Source organism: Chlamydotis macqueenii, chromosome 18, assembly GCF_036417535.1.
Source record: "Chlamydotis macqueenii isolate bChlMac1 chromosome 18, bChlMac1.mat, whole genome shotgun sequence".
Taxonomy (NCBI): Eukaryota; Metazoa; Chordata; class Aves; order Otidiformes; family Otididae; genus Chlamydotis; species Chlamydotis macqueenii.
The window spans coordinates 9967844-9993576 of record NC_141573.1 but is presented as its reverse complement, the minus strand read 5'-3'; the positions used below and the strand labels follow the sequence as shown (position 1 = coordinate 9993576).

The 25733-nt window shown below is 49.8% G+C and overlaps 1 protein-coding gene across 1 annotated transcript; it reads right to left on the bottom strand.

The window, feature by feature from the left end:
- Window positions 1-3463: 3463 nt before the first annotated feature.
- TEKT3 (tektin 3) lies at window positions 3464-14529 on the bottom strand. Its single transcript, XM_086762650.1, is given in 14 exon segments — window positions 3464-3713; window positions 4765-4852; window positions 4855-4918; window positions 6430-6649; window positions 7862-7993; window positions 8217-8298; window positions 8472-8490; window positions 9283-9393; window positions 9767-9820; window positions 10404-10575; window positions 10577-10760; window positions 10763-10975; window positions 12574-12639; window positions 14508-14529. Coding segments are annotated over 14 exon segments (1677 nt in total).
- Between the last annotated feature and the right edge of the window lie 11204 nt (window positions 14530-25733).

Genomic DNA, 25733 nt, shown 5'->3' with positions numbered 1-25733 from the left:
GATGCTCCATCCCCTGCAGCTCCCTGCTGAGGGATGCAGTGGGTGCCGCACGTCTGCACGGGCTCAAGGAATGACTGGAAGGAGGCGACGCGAAACAAACCCATTGGGGGATATTAAATTCAAGGACAACCCCGTCTGCTCAGGAAGTCCTTGAGAGACTAATTGCTGGAAGCTGGGAAAGTAGACTGGGAAAGTATCGCAGGGCATTTGCCTTGTTCTGGCACTTTCATCTAAGCATCTCCTGTTGGCTCTGTCCGAGGCGGAATCTGGGGCTCACTGGACTCTGGTCTGAGCCAGGACAGCCATTCCTACGTGCCTACACTGCCCAAATTTTCTAAGTTTTCTGCCTTTTTTTTTTTCTTTTTCATAGTAGCAATGAGTTTGGTTTTTTTTTTCCTGTCTGCTGATGCTGGTTTGGGAATTCTCTCTCCCTCCAGCATAATAATCCGCAATACACTGTTCACTTTTTTTTTTTTTGCAAGCTTTGATTTCACCCAAATTCTTATCAGCATGTCTCCTCCAGGACATTCACTGATTTTTCTTTTCTTAGGCAATAAAACCACCCAAGCCTCCTTTCTGAACAGCTTCTTGGTAGACTGGCCTTGACTGTTCGACTGTCTCTGGACTGGCACAAAGCTCAGCTTGCGTGAAGCAGCACTGTCCCACTTTTATTAATTTATTTTCTTTTCCTCAGTCAGTAAACAACCAGTTTACAAACCCGGCTCGGCAGGGTTTATTGGGATGATGCAGAAGGGTGGGAATATGGCTGTGGGATGCAAAGGAATTTCCACAAACTAACTTTCTCAGCAACTTGGCTGATAAAGCCAGCAATAAACCGGCAATAAATGGCAATAAAAGCAGGCACGTTGTTCTTCAGGCTGAGGACATTTAAAGAAAGGAAGCGTCACATCAGGGCAGAAAGACAGCTGAGGCAGATGGGGGTACCATTTAAGAGTGAACTATGAAAGGAAATGATTTAATGGTACGAAAGCAAAAGCATCTTGCACATCAGAAGTGGGACAGTTGTTTAAAGCACCTGGTCTACGTTAAATACAGAGGCTGCTGGGCTACAACACCCAAAAGAGCCCTGCAAGGGATAGAACCGAGGAGTTTTACTCAGTCATGGGAGGCAAACCTATCCCTGTGCAGGGGAACACACCACAAGCCACGTGTCTGTTGGAATTTCACCCAAATCTCTCTCCCCAGAGACCCATTTCACGAGTTTTGTGGCTGGGCTGGCTCCCATAGTGAGATGTGCGTAGGACAGATTGTGAGAGGGAGGAAAAAAATTAAAAAAAAAAGACTAGACAAGCAAAGTGCTCGGGGGGATTTTAGAGATTCAGCTACCAGAAGTAACATCAATATTGTCAACTTACGGAAAACTGGCGTGGAGAGAATGAACCCCCAAGGGAGCTGGGAATTCTCTGATGTCTGGGAAATCTGCGGCAGGAAAGCGGAAAGAATTTGTGAAAGGAATTAGAGAAACTGCAACTGAAATTCCTCTGGTCACGGCTCAAATGGAGGAGAGAAACGCATGGCCAATATTGTGTAGAGAAGCATTGAGAGGGTGGGACAGCAACATAAATTTTAGAGTTGGATAATTGGGACACTGTAAACACTGTCAATTAGGAGAAAGCCTTAAAGGAGCAGGGCCAGTGGGAAAGACAAGTGTTTCAGGTGCTCTGAAAGCAAAACTGGAGAAAATCGGAGACTTTGAGTGCTGACTGTTATCTGTGTGCCCTTGTAGCAAAACAAGGCTCAGATATTTTCCTTATGTGACCCAAAAATGAAAGTGGAAGTGAAATGAGTGTGAAGGTGTCGCTGATGCCAGGACTTCACTCAAGCTACTTAAAACCTTTCAGAAAGGGACTGTGGGTGCCTCCACTCCCCAGTGCTCAGCTGGAGAGCAATTCACGGGGCCCATTTCTCAGAAAAGAAACCAGGCCGCTCTGCCGGAAAATCTGCCGTCCAGAGCGGGGCTTCCAAACAGCGGAGTGGCCAAAATCACCAGGGTTTGAGAAAGTCTTCAGTAGAGGAACACGGGCAGAGTAACAGCACCAAGGCTAGCCTGGACACTAACAAAAACTGGTCGTCCCTATGAGATCAGCATGCCGTTGGCTTGTTTTGGGGAGGGAGATAAGTGGAGAAAGGGAAGGCGCAATGAGCTGGACGGTTTTTCCTGGTTACGGTGATATCTTCTCTTTAGAAAGGGCGGCTGCTCTCTCCAATGGTCTCTGGCTCCAACATACGCACAAAGTAGAGGAAACCTATTTTTAGTCTCCACGAGACAAAAGTGCTAGCAAGAAAAAGGTTGAAAAGGCAATTGCTTCCTTCTTAGGGCTGCTGATGTGAAGAGAGATCCTGCCAAGCTGCTGGGGCAGGACCTTGGTGTGGGTCACGGCTCTTGGGGGCTGCCCCGGGATGGTGGGGGGGGCAAGCAGGTCTGTCTGGACCTGGGCTGTGAGGTGGGGTCATCTGGGGATGCGAGACAAGAAAAGATGCTCTCAGCTCCCGAGAGCCCTTGCGCAGGGCCAGGAGGTCCATGCCCTGGATTCCCGAGGGAGAAGAAGGGACTTGAGCTCCTTTGGGATTCTTAGCAGCTACAGGCTTCAGGCTGAGCTCAGCTCCACTTGGGTTAAATTTTCAAGAGTGTCTAAGTGACAAGTGAGTCGAAGGAGACAATCGGCAAAGTGACTTTCACACTGAACTTCAGGTTGATTAAACACTTATCTTTCTGCAAATTCAAAAATAGGTCTGATTTTCAGCAAGAGAGCAGGCATCATGGCAGTCAGGGTGGCCAATTTATTTCTTTGTCCTCAGAGTGCTTTGATGCTTCCACCAACATCCTACATGCAAGAGTTTAAATGAGGAACCCATCCATACTCAACAAAATTAAAACCACAGCATTTTCTTCAATTAGCTGGCGAGAAGTTCTTCCCATTTTAAAGACCCCGGCAGTGACATTTTAAGTGACATTTAAGACGTTTCAAAAACAAAAAAAAATAATCATTGGAAATCAGCTTAAAATGCAAGTTTTTGTGTTTAGGAACAGAACATACTGCAGCGCTTTGCAGGAGAGTTTGTGTTTCTCCTGCTGCACCATTAAAAACACATCAGGGATGTCAACAGCTAATTACTCTGACAACTAACTTTACTTCCTCTTGTGCTGTTCCATGCCAGAGAGACTCAAAATGAGGAAGACTGGATGGTTTTTCTCCTAAAATCACAGACTGAAAGGGTAGGAATGAATCCCCATGGATGGATTTACTCCTAGTTGCATAGGAGGTATTTTCAGCAGTGAAAGGAGGAAAAACTGAAGGAAAAAAGATATCCTGGTAGACCATGTAACACACAAAGGTATAATTTAATTTCTACTCAGGGTTTTCATCAGGAATTGAAAGTCTAATAATGTATTTTTAAAGCATCTTAGCAAAACTGGCAATGCAACCTAGCAAATCTGGGATTACCTCCCGCAACAGATCCTGTCAGTCCAGCTGAGCCCAGCCAAAACGTGACCCAGCAGCCGTGCAGCGCTGGAAAAGGTCCTGCACATCCCCAAGTGCTTCTCCTGGTCGATGAAGAGCGAGTTGGCTTTGACAGCCAGGTCATGCTCCAAGGCCAGCTTGGCACGAACCAGCATTTGTCGCGTGTCCTCATCATCCCTCAGCCGCTGCTGACGGCTCTGGATTGTCTCATCGATTTCATGGACAAGGCTGGAAAACAGCAAGAAAGCCCCGTTAACAGTCCCATCACGGGGGTGGTTTCCAGCATGGCATTGCTGATGGGCCCCTCGGACACGGGATCTCCCCCTTCAGCATGCTCAGACCAACTTGGACCCCTCATTTCTGGCAGATGCATAGGAAAGCTGAGGGCAGACCTGAGTGGGGAGGCGTGGTTAAGTCTTCTCTAAGGCTTCGACAACACGCAGCCGCGTCTCCCAGAGCAGCTCATGTCACCGAGAAGAGGGATGGGCAGCTGTGGTTTCCTGTTCCTGTTTGGTTTTGCGGGTTTGTTGGTTCAGCCCCCTGGATTTCCCCTGTGCAGGGGTCCTCCCCACACCCAGGGATGCACAGACAGCGGAACTGGACAGCCAGGAGAGACTGAAAGTGAATGTGAAACAAATGGAGGATGGAAAAAAAAAAAACAGCTTGCAAGATGCTAGACCGGCTCAGGGGCTGGGTTTAAATGGTTTTCCGAAGGCTTCACACAGAGTCACATCCAGAAGGCTCCCAGGAGGAGGTGTGGGGTTCGGGCTGCCTCGCAGGGGGTGCTGCCAGGCACTCAGGGCAGCCCACTCCTCTGCAGCCCCTCGGGGCGCAATCCCAAAGAGCTCACTACCTCCTTGAAGGGATTTCCAGCGTCCCCAGGGGAGGGGAGGACAGCCTTCACTGCTCCTCACCCTTCCTTGCAGTTACCCAAAAGGAAGGAGCTAAGCACCCTCCATGCTTAGGGCTTATCATTCAAAACTAGGCGCATCCACCCGCCAGGAAGCCGGCGGGAGAGAAGATGAGGTTTACCTGACTGGGAAAAAGCCAGCCCCTCGCAGGGTGGCGTCAGGCTGTGCCCAGCCGTGGTGTACGTACAGCCTCCTTCCTGGGGGCACCCAAAGGCTGGGATACAGTCATTGCTTTTGATTAGGTCACTGCACTTGTGGAAGGACTGTGCAACCCTCCCTCCCCCCGTGATTAATTTTATCATCCAGTGATGCTCTTAAGTGCTACCACCAGTGACTCCTCAAGGACCCCACTGCTGACCCTGCCTCACCACAGCTGGGCAGCGTTCCGGCACAGCTCCACATCTGGGCTCCACGGGCACTCATCCAGCCAGGTCTGAGCCACTTCAACAGAGGCCCTTTGTCCCTGACAGCTCTTCAGATGGTTTCTATGTTCATCTCGATCTGAAAGATTTCCTGCAGCGTCTGGCATGAAAAAGAAACACATGCATAAATTAAAAAATATGTTCCCAAATGACTACATCATTTCCCTTTCTCCCGTCCGTCTGCAGAAAAAAACAAGTTCAATAAGCAGACGCTGGGCTCAGACCGCTGTTGCTCCACCACGTATCGAGGCACAGATCCAACAGAGATTTCTCTTCAGGGAAAAGCCTCTCTTTGCTGTTGCTGTCACATCACAGGAGGTTTTGGAGCAGTCACGCATCTATTGAATTGCCAGCTTCCCCAAATTACCGCTTGCAGGAACTGATCATCCATCAATAGCGACTAACAGAGGAAAGGTTTTTATGGATCCTCATTTAAGGACGTGGCGTCAGCCCGCAGTGCTGCAAGCCTGGTCTTCGCTCCATTAATCGATGCTGTGTCGCACACCTTTCAGGAAGCTTTCCATGAAACCCGCTGGTCCGAGCCAGGTGCCCATCACTGATCTCCACTTCCCCAGCTTGGCAGAGCAAACGCACATTGTCTTGGTTTCAGCAGGGATGCAGTTAATCAGCCGGTGTGTTTTGGATTTGGGATGTGAAGAATGTTGATAAACCCACTGAGTTGTTGTTAATGAGACCAAGGACACTGTCCAGCTTTCCAGGTCTCAATAACGTGCAAGTGCAGGAAGCTGGGAGGGATACAGATGGAATAATTGACCCAAACCGGCCAAAGAGAGTATTCCATGCCATAGACGTTGTGCTCAGTATTTAAGTGGGGGTTGCCTGCGTTGGAGGCATCGCTCTCTCTCCCTTGCTGGCTCTCTCTCACTCCTTTGCTGGCCACTCTTGTTTCGTTTCGGTGATCGCTGTTTGGAATGGGCTGTATCGGTCATTGGCACATCAGGTGGTGAGGAGTCATGCATTGTTCATTTTGTATATTTTAGTATCCTTACATTTTGTCATTATTGTAATTTCCCTTTGCTATTCTAATAAACTATCTTCATCTCAACCCACAAGTTTTCCTTTCTTCCCATTTCGCTCCCCCATCCTACTGGGGAGGGTGAGTGAGCAACTGCGTGGTTACTAGGACTAAACCATCACACACGGATACCCCTGCAGCAAATACAGAGCACTGGGATTGAAAGCATGTCCTTGGAGGAGAAGTGAGCCTGCGAACCCCCCGAGACAAGCACTCCAGAAGAGGCCCAGCAAAGACTTTTTTTGCAGGGCAGCCAGCACTTCTGACATAAGTACCAGGAGATGCCACCAGCATTGGCATTTTCTGCGGGAAATCCCTGTGCTGCCAGGCTGTCACATAGGACGCACTAGCAAAATACATCTCAAGTATTCCTTGAGATGAAATTACAGTGCCGACTCATCCTGCTCCAAGGAGAAAGTCCCCAGCAGTTTGAATTTCAGACAGAAAATGATGCTATAAACCGCTTCTTGTAGTGACCATTCCTCTGCTTGGACCGGGTCTGCGCGGAGGGTCTTGCTTCGGAGGTGTCACTGGGAAGCGACGGTGTCACACCGAAAGGGAGGGGTTCAGGCTACCTTGGCCAGGTGGGGCTAAATCCTGTTCCTGGTGTTGGCTGTCTCAGCAATGCGGTTGGTGAAGGCGACGTTCGCCCTGCTGAACTGGTGCCACATCTCATCGGCCGACACCAGCAGCAGGTTTTCGATGTTCCTCAGCTTGGCAGAGGCTGCCCGTTCGCTCTGGGAGCAGAGGATTTTGTCGTCCTTGATCCTGGCCCATGACTCCGGCACTGAGATCCTGGGGACGAGGAAAGGAGAGGCCCCCGGTGACACAGGCAGGCACGGACCCTGCCAGGGAGCAGCATGGGTTAAATGTAGATCTACGCTCTTAATCTGACCACATGAAAGTGAAACATCTGGACACCATTTGTTCAATTAAACTTATCAAACGATGACATGTTCACGAAGACAACTGTGATACATCTGAAAGCTCAGACAAACAAAAGATTTCCTCAGAAACATAGAGATTTTAATCAGATCTCATATTTACATGTTCGAGGCCAAGTGATTCACAGCCTCACGACAGCGTGCAGATTGCAGTCAGTTCATTTTACCCATGGCTTTTCTCAGTTCCATACTCAACTGAATGAGCGGTAGATAATACTGAATTCCTTGTCTGTGCATTGAGGACAAAGTCCACACCTGTGCTGTAGTCCATATCAAGATCAACAAAAGACCTGAATTCCACATAAGCCCCAGTTAAAACGTGCTCATCCTCGGTGCGTTTTACCCCCCTCTGAATTTTAGCGTCGATCCTTTGCAATTCGTTGGCTGTCTAAATATGTCTGAGCTCTACTGTGAAGAATTACACAAACATTAGAAAAACCAGACCCATCTATGCCCCCGCCATAAACTGCACGCATCTATGAGCGGCAGATTTATTCCCTCAGCCCTTTGCCACTTAGGGCATAACTCTGCCAGGGCTGCTTTAGGTCACCAGAGCCAAAGCCAAATTCCTGGCATCCAAAAGCAGCTGAACTCCATCGCAGGACCATGCTTCTCTATTTCTTCATCTTCTGCATCATTTTGGCTCCCTGCCAGGCCCTCTCCGTGCAGGGGTGAACCCCCTGGACTTTACATCACTGAAGAGCACTCAGGCGAGCGCTGACACATCGCTGAAAATATGCAGAAAGTCACCGAGCTGGGCAGAGGTGCTGAACTGAATTCATTTTCAGGCTGATTTCTGAAACCATGTAGAATGTTTAATCAAATGGGACTCGCTTTTGCCCTCTGGATGTTCGGCATCCAGCTGAAAGCAGAGGCTTGTGCTGCCTTTATGGTGAGCAGAGAGAAATGGCCCCTCCAAGGTGGGGATGGACGTGCCATGCAGAGATACCTGCCTTTATAGGGTGCTGGGGACAGCTGGGGACAACCAGGTCCCTGCCAGGGAGAGACACCCTGCATCCCGGGGATGGCTCAGCACCCCTGCGCTGCCCGGCGTACGCTCAACATGGTGTCAACCCGCTCCGTCCCTGGTAGCGGCTGTTTCAATCGGAAGGTGTTCCTCAGGGGACGGCACTTGGTGTCGATGCGGTGGGCCAGCTACTCGTTGGCCAGGTCTCTCTCCAGCTCGTGCTGGGCCACCACCAACACACAAACAACAGCCATGGCTGGGGATGTATGGGTGGAATGGTTTCCTTCCCATCCCTCTTCCCCGCAGCTCCCACCTGGGCAGCTGTGTGCTCCTGTGAGCATCACTGCCCACTTCCCATGGAGCCTGCATGGGTGTGGGTAGAGGTAGAGGTCTGCTGGGGGTCCTCATTACAACTGCAGATGCACATCAGCCCTACGGTGTGAGATAAGGAGCTTCTCCTCACACAAGATGGGCATTCGCCTTACCTAGGTACTGCTGCATCCTCTCCTGGCAGGACCTGTGACAGTGACTTCCTGGGCAAAGGCAAAGCTCGATGTCATCAGTGTCCATACTCAATCATTCTGGTCACGCTCGTCCCTCAGACCTCTCCAAACCTGCACACAGCAAGAACTCACCTGCTTCTCTTTCGGCCCCAAGCCAACAGGCAGGGAGGGGAGGAGGTGCCCCCCAACCCCAGTGCACTCACTCGTGCCTGCACCCGGTGACTGGGAAGGGACCAGAGGGTGCTGCAACCATCAGGGCGGGTGGACAAATCTTAACATCAGTGCCAAGTGCTGGTGAGTCCCACTGCACGGACAGGGACAGACAGGCACAGTGCTTCCCTCGACCAGCAGCACTACACACCCCCGTCCCCAAACCCGCATCTGCCCTTTTTGCTCTCAAAATGTTTTCTCTTCCCCAGGAGAAATCCCACACATACAGGACAAGATGATGGACTTCACTGTGGTGTAAATCCCAAGTCGTTCCTCCGCTGGAGGAAGGCACGCGTTGCTTTCCGCTCCCTTGACTTCAGCACAAATCCGTGGCGTTTGTGAAACCCCGGCTACCAGAGGCAGGTGACCAGCGCTCCAAACCCAGTAACTTTTAAGCCCTCCTGTCTGCAGGAGCCAGCTGGAAAGCAGGGCCTAAATGGATTCCCAAACACTTAAAATCCAAAATGCCATTCTGGAGACACCAGGTCTGGTTATTTTCCTAAAATCCCACAATCTTTAAGCTAATCTTCTAATTTTTTAGAAGAAAAATAATCTCCTAATTCTCATGAGAAAATCTTCTAACAGAGCAGCAGCGTCACAATCCCAGGGGCTGCAGTTTCCTTCCCAATTTTCACGATGCCTTTGCAGTGATTGTATTTCGCCGTCCCTTGCGTTAGAATCCCATCTTCTGTGCCAGCTCTTGGCCTCTTTGCTTTTTATTCACCATTTAAAGGCAGGCAGGAGCGCACGTTTTTGTGACTTCTATCAAACATTTTGCCTAAGCACACATTGCAGCAGTCCTACACTGCTCTGAGCAAAGCACAGCTGGGGGTAGGTGTAATATCTTGTATTAGACCAACCGATGGAGTTGGGAAAACCAGACAAGCTGTCGGGCACACACTGCCTTCTCCATATCTGCATGTGAGATATAGATATACGTATGAGATATAGATATAGAGCTACATCATACGTATGCGATATGGATGCAGATGGATGCTGTTCTGGCAGGGCTCTGAAAGGCAAGACTCACAAACTGCTTGCCGAGGGACCACAGACCCCGACGTGCTACACAAACACGCAGCTGATTTTCAGCCATTCCCTCCTCTGTGAGGACAAGTCTCACCCACACGGCGTGGGGATGCTGCTGCGTGGGGGCACGCCAGCCCTGGCCCAGCAGGTTTGGGGACTTGATGAGTTTAGCACCCCGCCAGCACTGAGGAGCCAGCTAGGGAACAGGGCTGCAAAACCTGTTTAGGCAAAAATAGATGATCTGAGTTGCCAAACTTACCATGAAGAGCTGTTTCTCCACGGCATCATGGACAAGGTCAATGCCCATCCTGTTCTCTCAGTGAAGCAAGCACCCTCAAGCAACATGTTGGGGACATGCCATCTCTGCTGGTGGCAGGGCTCCCTATGGGGACAGTCCCCATCTTAAGTAAGGTAAAATAAGAAAATAAATTATAAGTGGGCACAGAGATGACAGGAGGGGAAAAAAGTGCCCGAGGCAGCTGGTTTAGCTAAGAACACACAGCTGGGCTGCAACATCAGCGTTAAACGAACATGAGGGAGCACGCGTGTCCTGCGTGCCACCACAGCTGAGTGCAGGGACCTGTGTCAGCCTCGGTGCTGAACTCGCCAGAGCCGCATGGTAAGACACGGGCTTTTGTCTCCCAGACCAGGATTTTGGATATACTGCTTATAAAAGTGTTTGGTTAAGCAAATACTGTTCTGATGTGCTCAGCGTGTGCTGGTAGGGGATGCAGCAGATGGCAAGGGATTTGTTTATTACTAACTTAACTAATGGGCTCTTAATACAAGCTTTCTAGACGTTACAGAGCTGCAATGAAACTTAACGAGACGTTTGAATGGCTGCAGATGTTTCGGCAGTGGGCTGCAGATTGCAGCCCACTGGACACGGTGCTCACCTGGGGAGGGGTCTCCACCTCGGCCAAGGCTCTCTCCAGTCATTTCCTCATCTCCGTGTGTGCATTGGTCTCCCCGATCATCTCATTCAGCTCATGGCAGAGCTCCAGTTTCCAAAATTCAGCATCATTGACATGTTCTCCCAGGTTTTTGGTGCTTTCCACTTGGGTTTTCTTTATCCTGAATCAGGCAGAAGGTACTGACTCCCAGATGCTTGGCATTGTGCTGGGAAGTCTCCATCTCTTTGCAGTTGGTCAGGTTGGATCAGTACCAGTCATCAGGTGTGTATGGGGTGAAGAGAGTTGTTCTGTTGGAAACAAATGGAAGCATCTTGCTGGGGGTTATCCTCAGGGACTTTTGGAAAAGGGAGCCAACGCTGGGTCGATAGCAGCTGTTTTATAGTAAGCGCTGGGCATCCAGGGGAGGCTGAAGCTCTGAGACAAGGGGTAGTAAGGAAAATGGGTCTTAGAGCTTGAAGCCGTGGTGCTGGTGGCAGAAACATGGTAGGCATTGACCTTGGATGGGCGTACGTTGCCATTAAGAGAGAGCGGACCAGCTCCGTTCTTGAATGCTGCTATTCAGGTCCCTGTCCTGCACAGAGGAGAGAGAAGATGACAACCTCACTCAGTAAGCTCCCGCACTTGTGATACTTCTTACAGCAACACACGCAACTTGTAGCACACAGAACAACGCACACAGCACCCACACGTTGCCTGAACAGGCCTAGAAGTCTCGAAAGCGAATCCCTTCTGACAGCAGCCCAAGCATTTGTATATATGAGGGCCTGACTTCATTGTTAGTATCTAGCGTCAGGTCTTGAAATGCGGAGAGAAACAAATCACGGCTGCCAAGGGCCATGACAGATATTCTGCTTTCATTTCCCTAAATCTGTCCATCCAATGAAACTGTAGTCGCTGATTCTCTGCTGTTCGGTTGTTTCTTTTGGCCGGCATAGCCGCTGATCATATAGTGCTCCAGATGGAATTTTCTCTTTAAAAGTTCCATTACCAGCCCTGATCGCTTTGGACATACAGCTGCTACCAGCCCAGCACAATTTGTGGGTGAGGGACTCCATCCTCATCACCTCTACCTTCACTCGCATTAAACGCTCGAGTGAGGAGCCCGCACGTGAGCTGAGCTTCGCAGGACTATATCCAAATTTGAAAAAACCTCCACCCGAAAAGAACAGCCATCTCTTGACTTGCGAAGGAGGAAAAATGCATCTGGCTCACCTGATGTAAAATAAACGCGCTTGGGAGGGAGATGTCCCACCAAGTCTTTTCAGAGTGGTTTGTAAACGCCGGCCTTCCAGTCACCTTAGAATGGCCACACAGGAAGGTTTTGCTACCAGTAGCTGCATACAGCACTGTGGGTGCTAATTGCTCTTTTCAGATTGAGGTTATCATCAATTGTCATCACAAACGTGATTCAGAGGGCCACCAAACATGCCTAACACACCTAATCTGAGGACAAACCCTCAGGAGGGTGTTTGTGCTCAGTATGAAGCTCTCCTAAGGTTGCAAGTGTCACCCACCGGCAGGAATAAGTCTGTGTGGCTGTGGCAGCCAGCTGCTGGGTTGGAGGGATGTGTCCTTCCCCTAACGCCATCCCATCCCCACTGTTCCCAGCCTGGCTCAGAGTCCCAGTGAAGAATCAGGACACTGGTGCCCTACAAGATCCCTGGATGGGAGCGGGGTTTGACATGGAGAGTGCGCTAAATCCCATATGTGTCAGCATAAAATCAACCTTATTTCTTTAAAAACGGGATGTGTGCTTGAAATAAACTTGCTTTTATTCTAGAACAAAGCATCCACAGGAGCAAGCACCTGACTAGAGGTTTAATTGCTCCTGCTGGGCCACTCTGATCACTTTGCACATGTAGGCAAGCTGAGAGAGGCTGGCTTATTTTTAGGACCACAAAACCCTTGGGAAAGAGGGTTTTTTTCATTTTAGTCACCTCTGCAACAAGGAACGCCTCTCCCTGTACAAACTCCGGTTTCCTACTGGAAAGGTGACAGATGGGAGGCAGAGAGAGGTGCCCGCAGCCCCTAGTGTCTCTCGGAACCATGCCCACTCGCACCAGCGGATGAGCAGACATTGCACTTTGAGGGCTGTATTTTCAAGCTTTTCCCAATTTTGGCTGTGCTGGCATGGGCTGACCCTGTACCGTACCTGACGGCAGAGCAGCACGGCAGCGGGCACCCAGTCTCACCCCAGGATCCAGCCCGGCTGAAGAGGCTGCGGGACACAGCAGGAAAATCACGCCCTCAAATTTAGCACAAGAAACTTTCGCAAACACAACCTTGCGAGCCAGTTTGGCAGAACCGAGGACGAAATGTCTGTGCTTAGGTCCAACAAAAACCACTGTTTGTGCCTGTTCCCACAAACTACTCACTTCAGCTCTTTTGTCCCCGTTAGGGATAAACAGCTGCACTTTCCCTAGCTCTGTGCCACTTATTTATACCTAAAAAACGGGATCACAGGGTGGGAGATGGCTTTCCACCCCTGCAAATAAATTATTCCCTTTCCGATACTGACAGACACACGTTTAAGAAAGGGAGAAAAAAAACCTTGGGAACAGACTGAGGTTCCATTTCCCTGCATTTTCAGCAGAAATAAATACCCCTGCATCCCCCTCAGGGTCAGCCATGCCAGGATGATGTTTTCTGCCACCTCTGAACATGGACACGCAATGGGAGCCACAACCATCCCGTCTGGGTAAATTTGGATGGTATAAGAGATACTGCAGGGGACTGGGAGAAATATCTGCTTCTTTAGTCCTCCCCTCTGCTGCAGCATCCCCAGTGCCACCAGTGAAGCAGGACCACGGGAGCATTGCCACAGGGGGCTCAGTGACCAGGTAGTGCCTGGGCAACTCCCTGCAGCCCTGCAGCCACAGCCATTGGGCAATCTAGTGCTCTTGATGGGCAACCTGGTGACACCTCTTGGCAAGAAAATACCCTCATGTGGCTTTCTAGTGCCTACCGTGGGCAAATTGCTGCCCTCACTGGGCAAGCTAGTGCAGCTATTGGGCAACCTGTGCTCTTGGTGGGCAACCCAGGGCCACCCCTGGGCAACCCAGGGACTTCACTGGAGAACTTGATCCCACCCCTGAGCAATTCCCAGTGCCCTCAATGGGAAACCCAGTACGGTCCTCAGGCATCCTAGTGTCACCCCTGGGTGACTGAGTGCCACCTGTGGGCAAACCAGAGCTCCTGATGGGCAAACCAGTGTCATCACTGGTCCTCCTGGGCCGACTTGTGGCCAAGCAGGGTGGGTGGGTGCACCAAGATGGAGGTGCTGGCACCTCCGGTGAGGAGATGCACAGCGTCCCCAGGAGCTCCGCGGTGGAACACCCTCATGCAGCACCATGGCATCGTGCACCAATCACCCAGTGAGACCGGGAATGTTTCCTGGGAGAGGGTCCTTCCCCAGTTGTTTCAGGCTTTAGCTGGGGAAAAGGCACTGAAACAGGAGGAGCCCAGTAGTGCCAGTGGTGGCTAGCACAGCTGCTCCGGTTGACACAAGGGGGTTTCTCTTGAAAACACCCATCAGGTCTGCTGTGAGGACCTCTATGTCCCAATTTATCCACAGGAAACATTTTAATTTCCTTCATTGTACCGCTTTAGATTAACTGTGAGCTACGTGGATGGCTCATCGAGCATGCACTGACACATCTGCTTTCTCAAAGCCTTTTTCAGCGTCCTCTCATTCCCCAGCTATTGCAACTGTGGACTGAGACTGTCCCAAAACGTTTTACAGCTTCTTAGAGCAGCGACGCCCTGCCCCAGCGCTCCTGCTTGCTGCGCGCGCACACGGAGCTGCTCCCCGTGAACAAGCCGCGCCTCTGCTGCCAAAGATCCCACACGAAACAACAACTCAGACTCTCTCGTGGATACAAAGTTTAGCACACTCGGATTTCATTTCAAACACACGTCTTGCTTTAGCCGGGTGAAGAATCAACTTCGTCAAACTGAAATAAAAAGTTCAGCAATTGCTTTTCTGTAGCTGCACCAGATAAAAATCTTTTCCACTAAAGCCAGCCAGGCTCTGCCCTCGGGGGACACCCACACCCCCCCAGACCAGCCCCGCTCCCTGGTCCGTACGACGCTCCCAGCCTCCGTCCATGCCCGCTCCCTGCCCGGAGATCATTTTCTTCAGATGAATCACTGCCCAGCAAGGGATACCACTAATTGTTGCAGGCAACCGCACCATTTTTAAAGTATTTGCTAAATTAAGCAATAATAATTAGATAATGCTGTAAATGGCCCACGGGGGCTTTGCAAAGCACGCAGATCAGGGACCTTCTGGGGAAGCACTCATGAGCACCGCGACACAGAGGGACAGCAGGGGACATCAAAATCGATGAAGCTTTGGTCCCACCATAGAATCTGGAGTGGCTTTTCGAGTGAAGGCCTGATGATGCACCTAAAAAGCTGCAAAGACAGAAAATCGGCACAGGTAAAGCAAGCTACGTGACTCTCGAGAGTTATCAAATGCAGTAAATGGTCCCCACATCCCTTGTACTCTGGGTACCACACCGAATTAAGTGGACTATTCACAGAATCACAGAGTGGTTTGGGCTGGAAGGGACCTTCAAAGGTCATCCAGTCCAATCCCCCCTGCAAGGAGCAGGGACATCCCCGACTAGATCAGGTTGCTCACATCACCTTCACTTACTCAAGTAATTAAATCACACCCCTTAATTGTGACTACAACTCCAATAGCAATAAACTCACTAAAATGACACAACTGTCACTCTCGGCTCGGGCAGGGCACATCCTGTTTTGATGGATGCGTGAGAACAATTTGTCCCAAGGCCGCGACCATTTTAGCTCGGAACCAAACAAGAAAAACCAGGGTGAAAACGTGTGACTGATGTTAAGCAGGAGTGCCAATTCTCAGCACACCAGCCCAGGTTGGCCTAGTTGACTAAACTAGAATTTCAAGGGATACATTTAGATACCCAAGTACAAAATCTACTGCCAAAAGCTGTCAGTCTTTGTCGCAGCTCTACGTCCTCGCCATCTATTAATAAAACTTTGCGCTGGATCATAAGCCTCCCTTCTGAAAACACCCAGATCCAGATCTTTTACAGCATCCGTTGTGAGTCTACACGTACTCATAACACTGCCCAGTCACAGTTTTACACCACTTTTGAATTCCTCTCTCGCCTATGAACACTGTACCTGCCTGAAAGGGATCAATTGTCCATTCAACAGCAGAGTAATTCTCAAAAGTTGCCTTAATTCATGGAGAATTAGAAGAAAAATTAAACGGTGCTGTCATGCCAAAGGACAAGCAGGCAGCGTGTGCTCCTGCCTGGGGCAGGGCTGCCTTAGGGATTCAAACGGGCTGCAAGGTTTTCTCTCTTTATGAAACCAGGGCTGGGTGTTAGGGACGAGCTGCACACGCAGCTGCAGGGACAGTGCCGCAGGCTCCATCCAGCCAGGAAACACGCGAGACTTTCCAGGGTTTTACTGGGTTTCCTGCGTTCTGGTGAAAATTATGAGTTGACCATAAAACACGGAGGGCCAAGGACTCTCGAGGTGAGGCCTGGGCTGCGTTGATCTCTGCAAGTGGCCAGTGGAAAAAGGTGGTGATGGCCATTGCCAGCGTCCCCACTGCCGTGCTGGAGGCTCGGACACCAACCCTGGAGCAGAGGGAGCAGGTTGGGAATAGGAAGAGCCAGCTTTGGACACGGGGAGCCACTGGAGATCATCTGAGGCTCTTCCTTCCTCCACCAACAGCCCCTTGAAGAGCTCCTGTCCTTTTTGCATGGTTGGAGAAGCTCAAGCATTTGTGCCATCTCCTCCACAGCCCCATGCAGCACCTGGAAGTGCCACCATCCTGCCGGCTGGACTCTGTAGAAAACCCAGCTCCCCAGTCTGCTGGCAGGCACCTCCCTGCCCTCTGCAAGCGGACAGCCGAGCCCCAGCAGGGCAAATATCCACGTATAAATAAGGGGCAGTGCCAAATCCAAGTGTGTGGTTAGTTCCAACCCGTTTGAGTCACTTCCTTGCTATCCTTAAACAGCTACAAAAACGCAGTCCAGCAACAGGTTGCCCCAGCAGGACCTGACTCCTCTGCTTTAAGGTGGGATGAACTCTGCAATGTCCATGAGCCTGTACTGGAATAAATCCAGCGTAAAGAAGAATTAGCTCCCAGTTAACGCTGCAATGTAGCCAGGACTGCCTGCACGTGGTTGTGTTGGCGAAGGCTTGAGAACCCACCGTACGTTGCCAGCACGTGAGTCTGCGCAGTCCCGGCCTGCGTTCAGTTCTCACACACGAGCTGTTCGTAGATAAATTGTTAAAAAACACAAGTTGTGAAGCCTTCCCTCTCTCCGAGGTGGAAGTGTGCTGTATGTGTCCTGTTGCCCTGAAAGAGGCATGAGCAACAGTCCAAATATTTTGCACAAATCAGTGACAGCTACCTAAAGTGAATCATTCCTTATCTATGTGTTTCATGTGTTTTGGTTTTTTTTTACATTTTTTGAAGAGGTTAACAATTTCTTTCCCAAAACCCAAAATTTCTTGGAAAGTTCTTATTCTCCTTTTCCACCCTGACTTTTTAATCACTAAACTCAAGCAATATATTTGGGTCAACTGCAAGTGGCAAGGGCAGGCTGCAGTGAGGGGAGGCACAGCAAAAACTCTGCCTGTCCTGCCAACGGCCCCCTCATTTCCTTGGTGCAAAGGTAGCAGGGGCCATTCCCATCTCTCTGGTACCCTCGTCATGATGGGGTGAGCACGTCCCACCTCCAGCCCTGCCTCAGAGCTGAGGTATCGGCTCTCCTCTATAGGAAGACATTTCAACAAATTTCTCAAAGATGCTAAAAAAGATGATGGATTTAAGCCACCAAGATCCATTGTGCGGAGATGCAAATGCCATTTTACACTGACATATCTCTGTCCTCACACCAAATTGCCCTGGAGCGATGACACTCAGGAGCAACAGGTGATGTGTATTAGGAGCCCGCTTGCCCCAGGTTGGCCCACGGGGCACACATTGAACAGGAGTCACCTCACCTAAGTTTACACATTGCAGCTGAAATTATTTTCATTTACAGTAGGAAGAAATAGAGGCCATTATCTGCAGCTTTTTTTAGGATTAGAGAAATGGTGCACGGGAAGGTGCGTTATTCCCATGTCCCGTAAGAGATGCACCCAGACTGGGTGTCTAACTGACCCTGGGCAGATGAACCCAGATTCTCTTGAAAATGACCTTCATCCTTTAGCAAGGCCAGACCTACTGAAAATCTACCCTCAGAGTTTTGGTTTCCAAAGGTGTCAAGCATGGAAAGTTGCCTCTAGACTTAGGTGGTTATCACCTCCAAACATGAGGCTCTTAATGAAGAGAGAAACCAATAAAGAGATCAGAAAGTAGACTGGTGGATGAATTATTCTGTCTAACCCTAATAGTGTTTGATTGAGCTTTCCAAACAATAAATGTGGCATGAATAAATAATTACAAATCCTTCCTTGAGCTCTCACAATGAGTCACAACCACCAAACCGCAGAAGCTCAGGGCAGGCTATGCCGCGCATCGGCAAGGTTAAGACACAGATAACTCATGCAATCACAGCATCGTGATCTCAGAAAATGCAGTAATTTACTGGTAATGTTCTCAGTGGCACCCAAGGAACTATCAGAAATACAACAGTGATTTTAGGGAGAGTGTCCCTGTAGCCACTTCAATACACTGTGGGCTTGAGGGGCAAGCAAAGGGCTTGTTCACACCAGTGCAAAACTGTTCTACAACTCAATCAACTGCACAGGCAAACAGGAGACAGCCCCAGGCACACTCACCAACTCACAGCCAGGTAAGAGGCGTGAGAAAAGATGAATGCGTGCCCAGAGCAGAGGATGCAGAGCATCGCATCACGTCCCTGGCTCCCTGGGACCTGCCAGGAGCCTGACGGGAGTTTTTTCTCCCAACCAAGTTCACACAAGGTCACATTTTGGGGTTACCTCCTTGGCACACACAAAAGGCTTTATGAAACTCTTCCCCAGCTAATTTTCCTTTTTATGCCCCATTTTGCTGTAACCCTTGATTTAGCAAAGGTGCAACCTTCCAACTGCCCCGGGGGCTCACTTCTTTCCAAGGAGGAGCCCAGGCAAAAACTGTTCAGAGCCAATAGCTCTGTGGTCCAATAACTGATGAAGGGGGAAAAAGTGAAACAAAACCAGTTTCTCTATATTTGCCTTGAAATATCCCGCCTGTGAAAGCATTTAACCATGTGCTGTTTATTAACGTGACAACCAGCCCCATTATGTCAGTGTAATTTAAACACAAAACTTAAAATGGAGCCCCAGCATCTGAGATCTGCTGAGTGGAAATAGATGGCTCGCATGATTGATGCTACGCACATGCTTTTGCGCTTAGCCGCGGTGAGTTATTGGTGGCCTCTCCGTGCTCGTATACATTCCTCATTTCTGAGCCAGATGCGAAAGCAATTAGCACAATGAGAAGACTATCTCTAAGTCTGTGGGGCTTTTTATAGGTTAGGGTTTATTTTTGGACCTACTTTCTTGAGGTGAATTTTGGCAGGCCGCTCAAGGACTGGTTTATGTCATGACTGGCTATTGTTTAACGTTTTTTATTGCTTTGGCAAGGGCTGGAGCTGGAAAGGGGAGGGGAGAGTTATTGTATTTTTCTTTTCCTCTGTCATCGTATTGAGGCTACTATTTCACAAACGGCAAAAGGATCACAAAGTCTGCAGAGCCCATAGGAACAACCTCAGCTCCTGCTTCCTCAGGAAATAGCGAAGGCTGAACGCAGTCCTGCTGCGGAAGTGCCCAGAAAGCTCCCGAGGTAAAAACCAGCCTTCATAGAAATTGCTTTTAAAAAGAAAGGAAGGAAAAAAATATCTCCTCACCCTTGCAGCCCTGCCAGGGTGCTTATATAAATACTCCTCCCCGTGGCAGTAAATTTTTGCGAAGGAGGGATGTGCCTCTGCACCGTCCCACGGCACAAGCCCTCACCTTGCCTTTTGTTGCCGCTCACGAGGACATGGCCGGAGAGGAGCCTTTGCTCCCTGCTCACTGGGTGGAAAAGCCCCTGATCCCTGGGCTGTGGGGCTAGCCTACATGGGGAAACAATTCCAAATAAGCCCTTCAGACCAGCTGTCCCCGAGACTGCTGGAGCTCCAGAAGAGAAGGGTCCACGGACCGCTTCCATCAGCGCAGCGAGGCGCTGGAGAGGTGTGCAGTGCCCTACCCCACTGCTATCGCGCTTGTCCAGCTCAGTGGGAAGGAAAAACATCTCCCAGTGCACAATTACCCCAGTAAATACTCAGTTAATGTTCGCTGCAGGACTGGTTGCAGCAAACCTGCTGGGCACAGAATCAGGAGCCACTTGATGTTGCATTTAAGCTCCCGGAGCGCATCTGTTCCACTTCTACCCCACGGCTGAGCAGTCAACAAGGCTCCACTGTGGGACATGAGGTACAACCAGGTCAGGAAAAAAAACAGCCATCTCAGGGAAAAAAATACTCTCAAAACCAAGGTGAGACATTGGTGTGCAGTGACCAGGCTTCCCTCAGGCCAGGGAAACCAGAAGGGCTTGAGTTGGAAGGTTGCACCTTTGGTAAATCAAGGGCTGCAGGAAAATGGGGCATAAAAAGGAAAACTGCTTGGGGACAGTTTCATAAAGCCTTTTGGGAGGTGACCCCAAGGAAGCCAGAAGGGGCCAGAAGTTGGCCCCGTTCTTTCTCCCACATCCCGTCCCTCACTGGGCTCAGGATACGACCAGCCATTCAGGCTTGAGCACGCAGGTGAGAACAAACAGAGGGAACATCTACTCTGCTCCATCCCCATCCATCTGCCCAGGGGACCGCGGAGGGCTGCGGACAAAACACAACAATTTCGATACCAGTTGTTTTCATTTGAACTTCCTAAAATTCAGGTGGCCTTGGCTGGTCTGTCCCCAACATACACACAAAACACGCTGAGTGCTTGTGACTATGCTTGGTTTTGAACCACGACCCAGACCGTGCTTGGCTGATGTTAACACTTCTGCAAAGAGATCGCTTAGAGTTACCTCTGCTAAAAAAATGAAGAAATAATTCCACATTTCGGTATCACTTACTATTCAGGATCACTTGAGGGATTGTCTAACTCCAGACAAAGTTTCCTTTTATCATATTTGGCCACTGAGAGCTCTGAGAAGCATCAAGGCCATGTATTTAAGAGCCATTTCAATATGTGGTACAAAAAAACTCCAACTAATTTAGTCCCTGGATAAGGACGACAAAGCAGCTTACCTCGCTTGGCCAAATATTCACCTGGAATTGGAGCCTGGATCTGAATTGCCTTGTCCTTTCAGAAAATTTGGCTTTCTTACCACATTGGTGACCAGCCCTTAGAGCCGTCCCATGCCAGGATGCCAGAGATGGATCCGTCAGCGAGGTATGGGATGAATTTGGATCGGCTCCCAGCTGCAGCCGCTGATGTGCAGGGCTCTGGGTGGTTTAGGTCAGCATCGCTCTCTGGTTTCCATACATCAGCAGCCGCTGGGGTTTGGGGATTACCAAGGATGTTTACCACTTCAAAACAAGGGGAAACTATTTCCATGTAAACCTGACAAATGATTAAGACAGATACAATCAGATTAGATCCAGATTATATCATTTGGTAGATTTTTTTTTTTTTTTGCTAGAAAGGGCAGATCAAATTTCCCAATAAAACCCCCTTTTTCCTACCCCTGTGAGCATCTCCCGTTGCTCATCTGTCCCCCCGTGACAAGCCTGCAAGAGGAGCGTTTCTGTTCTGCCATGCCCTGCCGCAGACCTTTAGAACTATCATTAAGATTTCATTACGTAAATATTTTGCCTGACACTTTATCTCATATTACATGTCATTTTTATCCTTGGAACACTGTGGTCCGCTTAGCCAGATGAAGTACATGGTGCCTGCTAAAGAAAATGGAAAAGCAGTGCTGAATCAATGGCTTTCCTTCCCTGCGAGTGGCAAATATGTTCAAGCAGTTTAAGCAAAAGGTGTTTTCTGATTGCATCCCAAGCAACCTTCAGAAAATGGTGCTCCAAAAAGCACCTGTGAACCACTTTGGTCTGGGGTTTGACTTGATAACTGGGATTTTCACCTGTATCCCCAGAAGTTTTCCTCTAAGTCTCATGGTTTCTTCCTGAATCTTGCCTTCCATGATCATACAAGGCACATATGCTTTTCATCAGTTCTGGGACACCGGGAGGGGCGAAGAGAAGCTGGGGAACAAGCAGGCTCCCCAGAGACGCAGCCAGTGCCACCGACTGAGGACAGGACTCCCCATCACCTCGCTGGACATCTGTGGGTGTGCAGTGGGATTTGTTCTACTGCAGGGAGCTCTGCAAAACCCATCCCCAGGGTAATTTCCTTTGGACAAACAGCTGGTGCATGGACAGGTCCGCAGTGACCCGAAAGCCCTTTCCTGCAGGTACCTCCCCAAGGCAGACCGGGGAAGCCGTGCCAGGTATCTGCACACCACAGGGGAATCACATGGGTATCCTCATGGAGACAGGCTCCGGCTCTGGAGCCTCAGCGGTGTGCCTGCTGCGCGGGTCCTTCAGTCCCCACTGCTCAGCTGAAGAGAGATCTGCAAGCCAACATAGACTGGCTGCATGGCAGACATAACCAACTCTGTTCTTCAACTATTTTTTCCCCTAACTTGTATTAAAAAAACCACAAATAAAGACCTTCTGCCTGACACCATGCAGCTCTAACAGAGAAACCAATCTCTCGAGTAGCAAGGCACCAGTAACTGATGTTAACAAGAGCATCCTGCAGCCTCTTTCTTGCTGTTTCGTGCCCGCTCCACAGCGGCTTTTCCTGTGACCTGAGAGCCATCCTGGGCTTTCCCAGCATCACCAACCATCCTCAGAAAGAAAAAGTTGGACAGAGGTGTCCTGCGCACAGAAACTCATCACACAAATGAACCTGAGGGCAGGCGGGAGGAACTCTGGTGCTGGTGAGCCCGAGCCAGAACACATCTACCTTCTCCCATCCAAAGCAAAACAAAACACCCTGGTTTCACCTTAGAACAATGAAAACAGATAAAACCAGACAAAGATAACGAAGCAAATAATAACCAGAAGAGATTTGCAATAAATCATGAAAGCTGGAAAACTACTCCAGGAAATTTGCATTTTTCCACGCTTTCCCAAGAAACAACTTTGTGATGCACTCGCCCTGACCACCTGCAATCGCTATAGATGCAAACACCTATAGAAGCCAGAGAGACCAGTAACACTTGAGAAACCAGTAACGGAACTCGAGGCTTTCAGCGAGACCACTGCTGGTTTGAGCGCAGTGAGACATGCGGGAGATTTCTCAGCGACGCCAGGTTAGCAGCGATGTCTGCCGGGACCGGGGCTGTGGGCAGCAACTCCTTGAGAAGGCACTTCTAGACTAGAGAAAAAAAAAAAAGTGTTTATCCTGAGCCAAGGAGCTACAAAAACCCAGCACAGGGTGCGGGGCCACGTGCTTTGCTGTGGAGAAGCACTTTGTGCCCATTTTCAAGGAGAAAATGTAAGGCAGAAATACTGGGAAATAATTAATTTATCCATTGCTTTGCAGGCTGCAGCTCTGCCTGCAGACAGGCTTTTGTGAGGCTGGAGACCATGAGCACCGCATTATCCCACCTGGGGTGGGGGGGAGGAGGGATGTTTTCCATAAGCTCAGGAGAGCAGAGGGATTCCCAAGTACAATAGAGGCAGTGCTGGATAAAACCTGGGCTCAGAGCGGAGGAAAAATAACTGGCGGGCAGCTTGGTGACAGTGACAGCCGCACATACGTGCCCTGGCTTCGCTGCCGTACAGCTCTGCTCCCTCTGACCGCATGCTCCAGCCCTGGATTTTGTATTTTTTTCTTCTGATAGATCCCAAACACATTTCATCAGCTGGATCTGGAAACAAGGCAGGAGCATCACGTGGATCAAAAACCTTTGGCTTCTTCAGGGACAGTCCTTTGGCACAGCAAACTCCGGCTGGCATCGCCCTCGCCGGTGGAGCAAAGACGCCCCAAAGGGTGTTTATGTCACTAAAACGGATCTTTACTCCACGCAGAGCAGAGAGCAGCAGCCCCGGGACCCTGCGGTGAAGGCAGGCATCCTCCACCGCCAGGCACACAACGTCGACTCGCGGAGGCGCGTCTGAAGCCGCGTCTCGCCGGAAGTGTTTTTTCCTCTTATCTCCGCAGAGGGTTTATTCCTCAGTGGATGCGAGCAGCAGGAAGGAGGCAGCTCGGGCTGGACCAGCCCCTCCCGCAGCGGAAATTTTGGCAGGAGCTCAGCTCCTTGGCTCCATTTTTCACAAACAAGTGCCGAAGGGTTTCAGGTTTGCAGCCTGGTGGAGCTCACATTTTTCCACCTTATTATTTTTCCCTCTTTCTGAAGCATGAGATTCAGCTCCTGGGGGCTTTTTAAGGCTTTATGCAAGCTATCTTTCAGATTTGGGTTTTGGTGGTTTCGTTACACCCACCTTGAGTTTTTTTTGAGAAGGACCCAAAATACAAAGCCAGTAACTGGCCAAACCCAGTGAGTTTTGCCTGGTTTTAGGCCAATATTTTTCAAACCCACCTGAACACATAAATCATCTCAGTTGTAAAGCTGGGCTATAAAAGCAGAGGCAGGTCATTCACTTTCTTATACATTTAATATCCTCACGGCAGGGAGTGATTCTGCCCTGAAATCGCCTGGTTTTGTCCACTGAACGCTCACATGGAGACACTTGCCCTGCAGACATGATCTGGGACAAACAACACCCTCCACCAGGCCCATGGCAGCCCCCAAAATATTGCTTTTAAGCTAAAGATGCAATTCTGTAAAGCTGATATCGCGATGTTTAAGGTCTGACCCACGCTCAGGATTATGTGATTGAGTCGCGTATCACCTGAGCCCAGTTCTTGACTTCTGTGGAAAAGCTTAATTCAAATACAACATCAATGTCTCATGAAGAAAAGCTTCAAGCAGAGCTCCTGGAGGGATGCACCAGGAGCAGGTACGATGTATAGGAGCCGGGAAGATGTAGCTTGCACCGCCCGGAGATGTTAAGCTCTCAGCATCTGATGGCATTTATAACTTGTGAGATTTAAATTCCACTGCCAGCACTGAAAGAAAGGAAACGAGGGCGGAAGGACCTGCCTGTGCTGTCAGTTTTTATTGGGAGTACCAGGAAAACGAGTACTTTTCTTAAAGCCATCATTCTCGTTGCAAGGCTGTATCGAAAAGTCATCTCTCACGCTGAGATTCCTTTCTAAAACTCATATTTGCATAGAAAATGTGACCCCAAAAGGGGAACATTAGTCAAAACTGTTCAAATGCTGCAAACCTGTATTTTCTAGGAAAAAGGGGGTGGGACTACAGTCTCCATCCATCCAATCTCTTGTTGAACTTCACGGGACCTGCAGTACTCCAGCATTGCACTTTTTAAACCGAAAGAGACGGGAACAAGAGTCCTCCGACCCCAGAGACATGCAGCCACACACAAAAGCCTTCCAACTCGCTAGCACCTGGGTGTAGGATAACTCACAGTGGAAGAGACTTCAGCAGGTCACATCGCCCAACCTCATTTTTCCCATGGGATGTCTTCACTTCTCTCTGCCAGGACACACCAGGAACGGCTGTGTCGTCCCCTCCTTGCTCCAGCCCTGTGGCTGTGCTCCCTCCTCGGCCGAGCGACGGGCTCCGACGGCAGCGGGGTGGAGGATGCCAACCCACACCTGCTGCAGGGTGGCCAGCAGGTCTCTAAGGAGCAGCTCCATCAACCCAAGGAGCCAGCAAGCCACTCTGGTCCTCATCCAAGGGGTCAGCAGCAGCTCCAAGCCACCTCAACAGGGTTGGATGCTCCGGGGGCGATCACCCGTGGTCAGAGTTGAAAGCCGTCACTTCGCAATTCCAACCTGGCTATTTCGGGAAAGCACTTCTTGTTTCCCCCGACCCTTTTTCCTCCTGGCAGCATCCTGCCCCGCAATGGGGAAGGGCTATTCTTAGAGACATCTATTTTGGGTTGGAATGCTGGAATTAAGAGCCTTCCTTCCTTTAAAGAAAACATGCCAAACGATATTTAGAAAGCTTCACCCCAGTTCGAAGGCCTTGTAGTCTGGCTGCTGAGTGAAGCAGATTTATTCATTAAATAATGAATTTGTTAGCTTAACATTTCCCAGAGGCTGTGATGCACCAGGAGCCACGAGCACCACCCAGCCAACCTCCTGAGTCTCTGGGAAGTCGAGTGATTTTTCCTTTAACGTGCTGAGTGGCTGCCATGGGTTTTATTCATTCCCTCTTTCTTAGCAATGCTTTCTATCAGCTTCGAATAGGTTTAGTAAAAATATTTT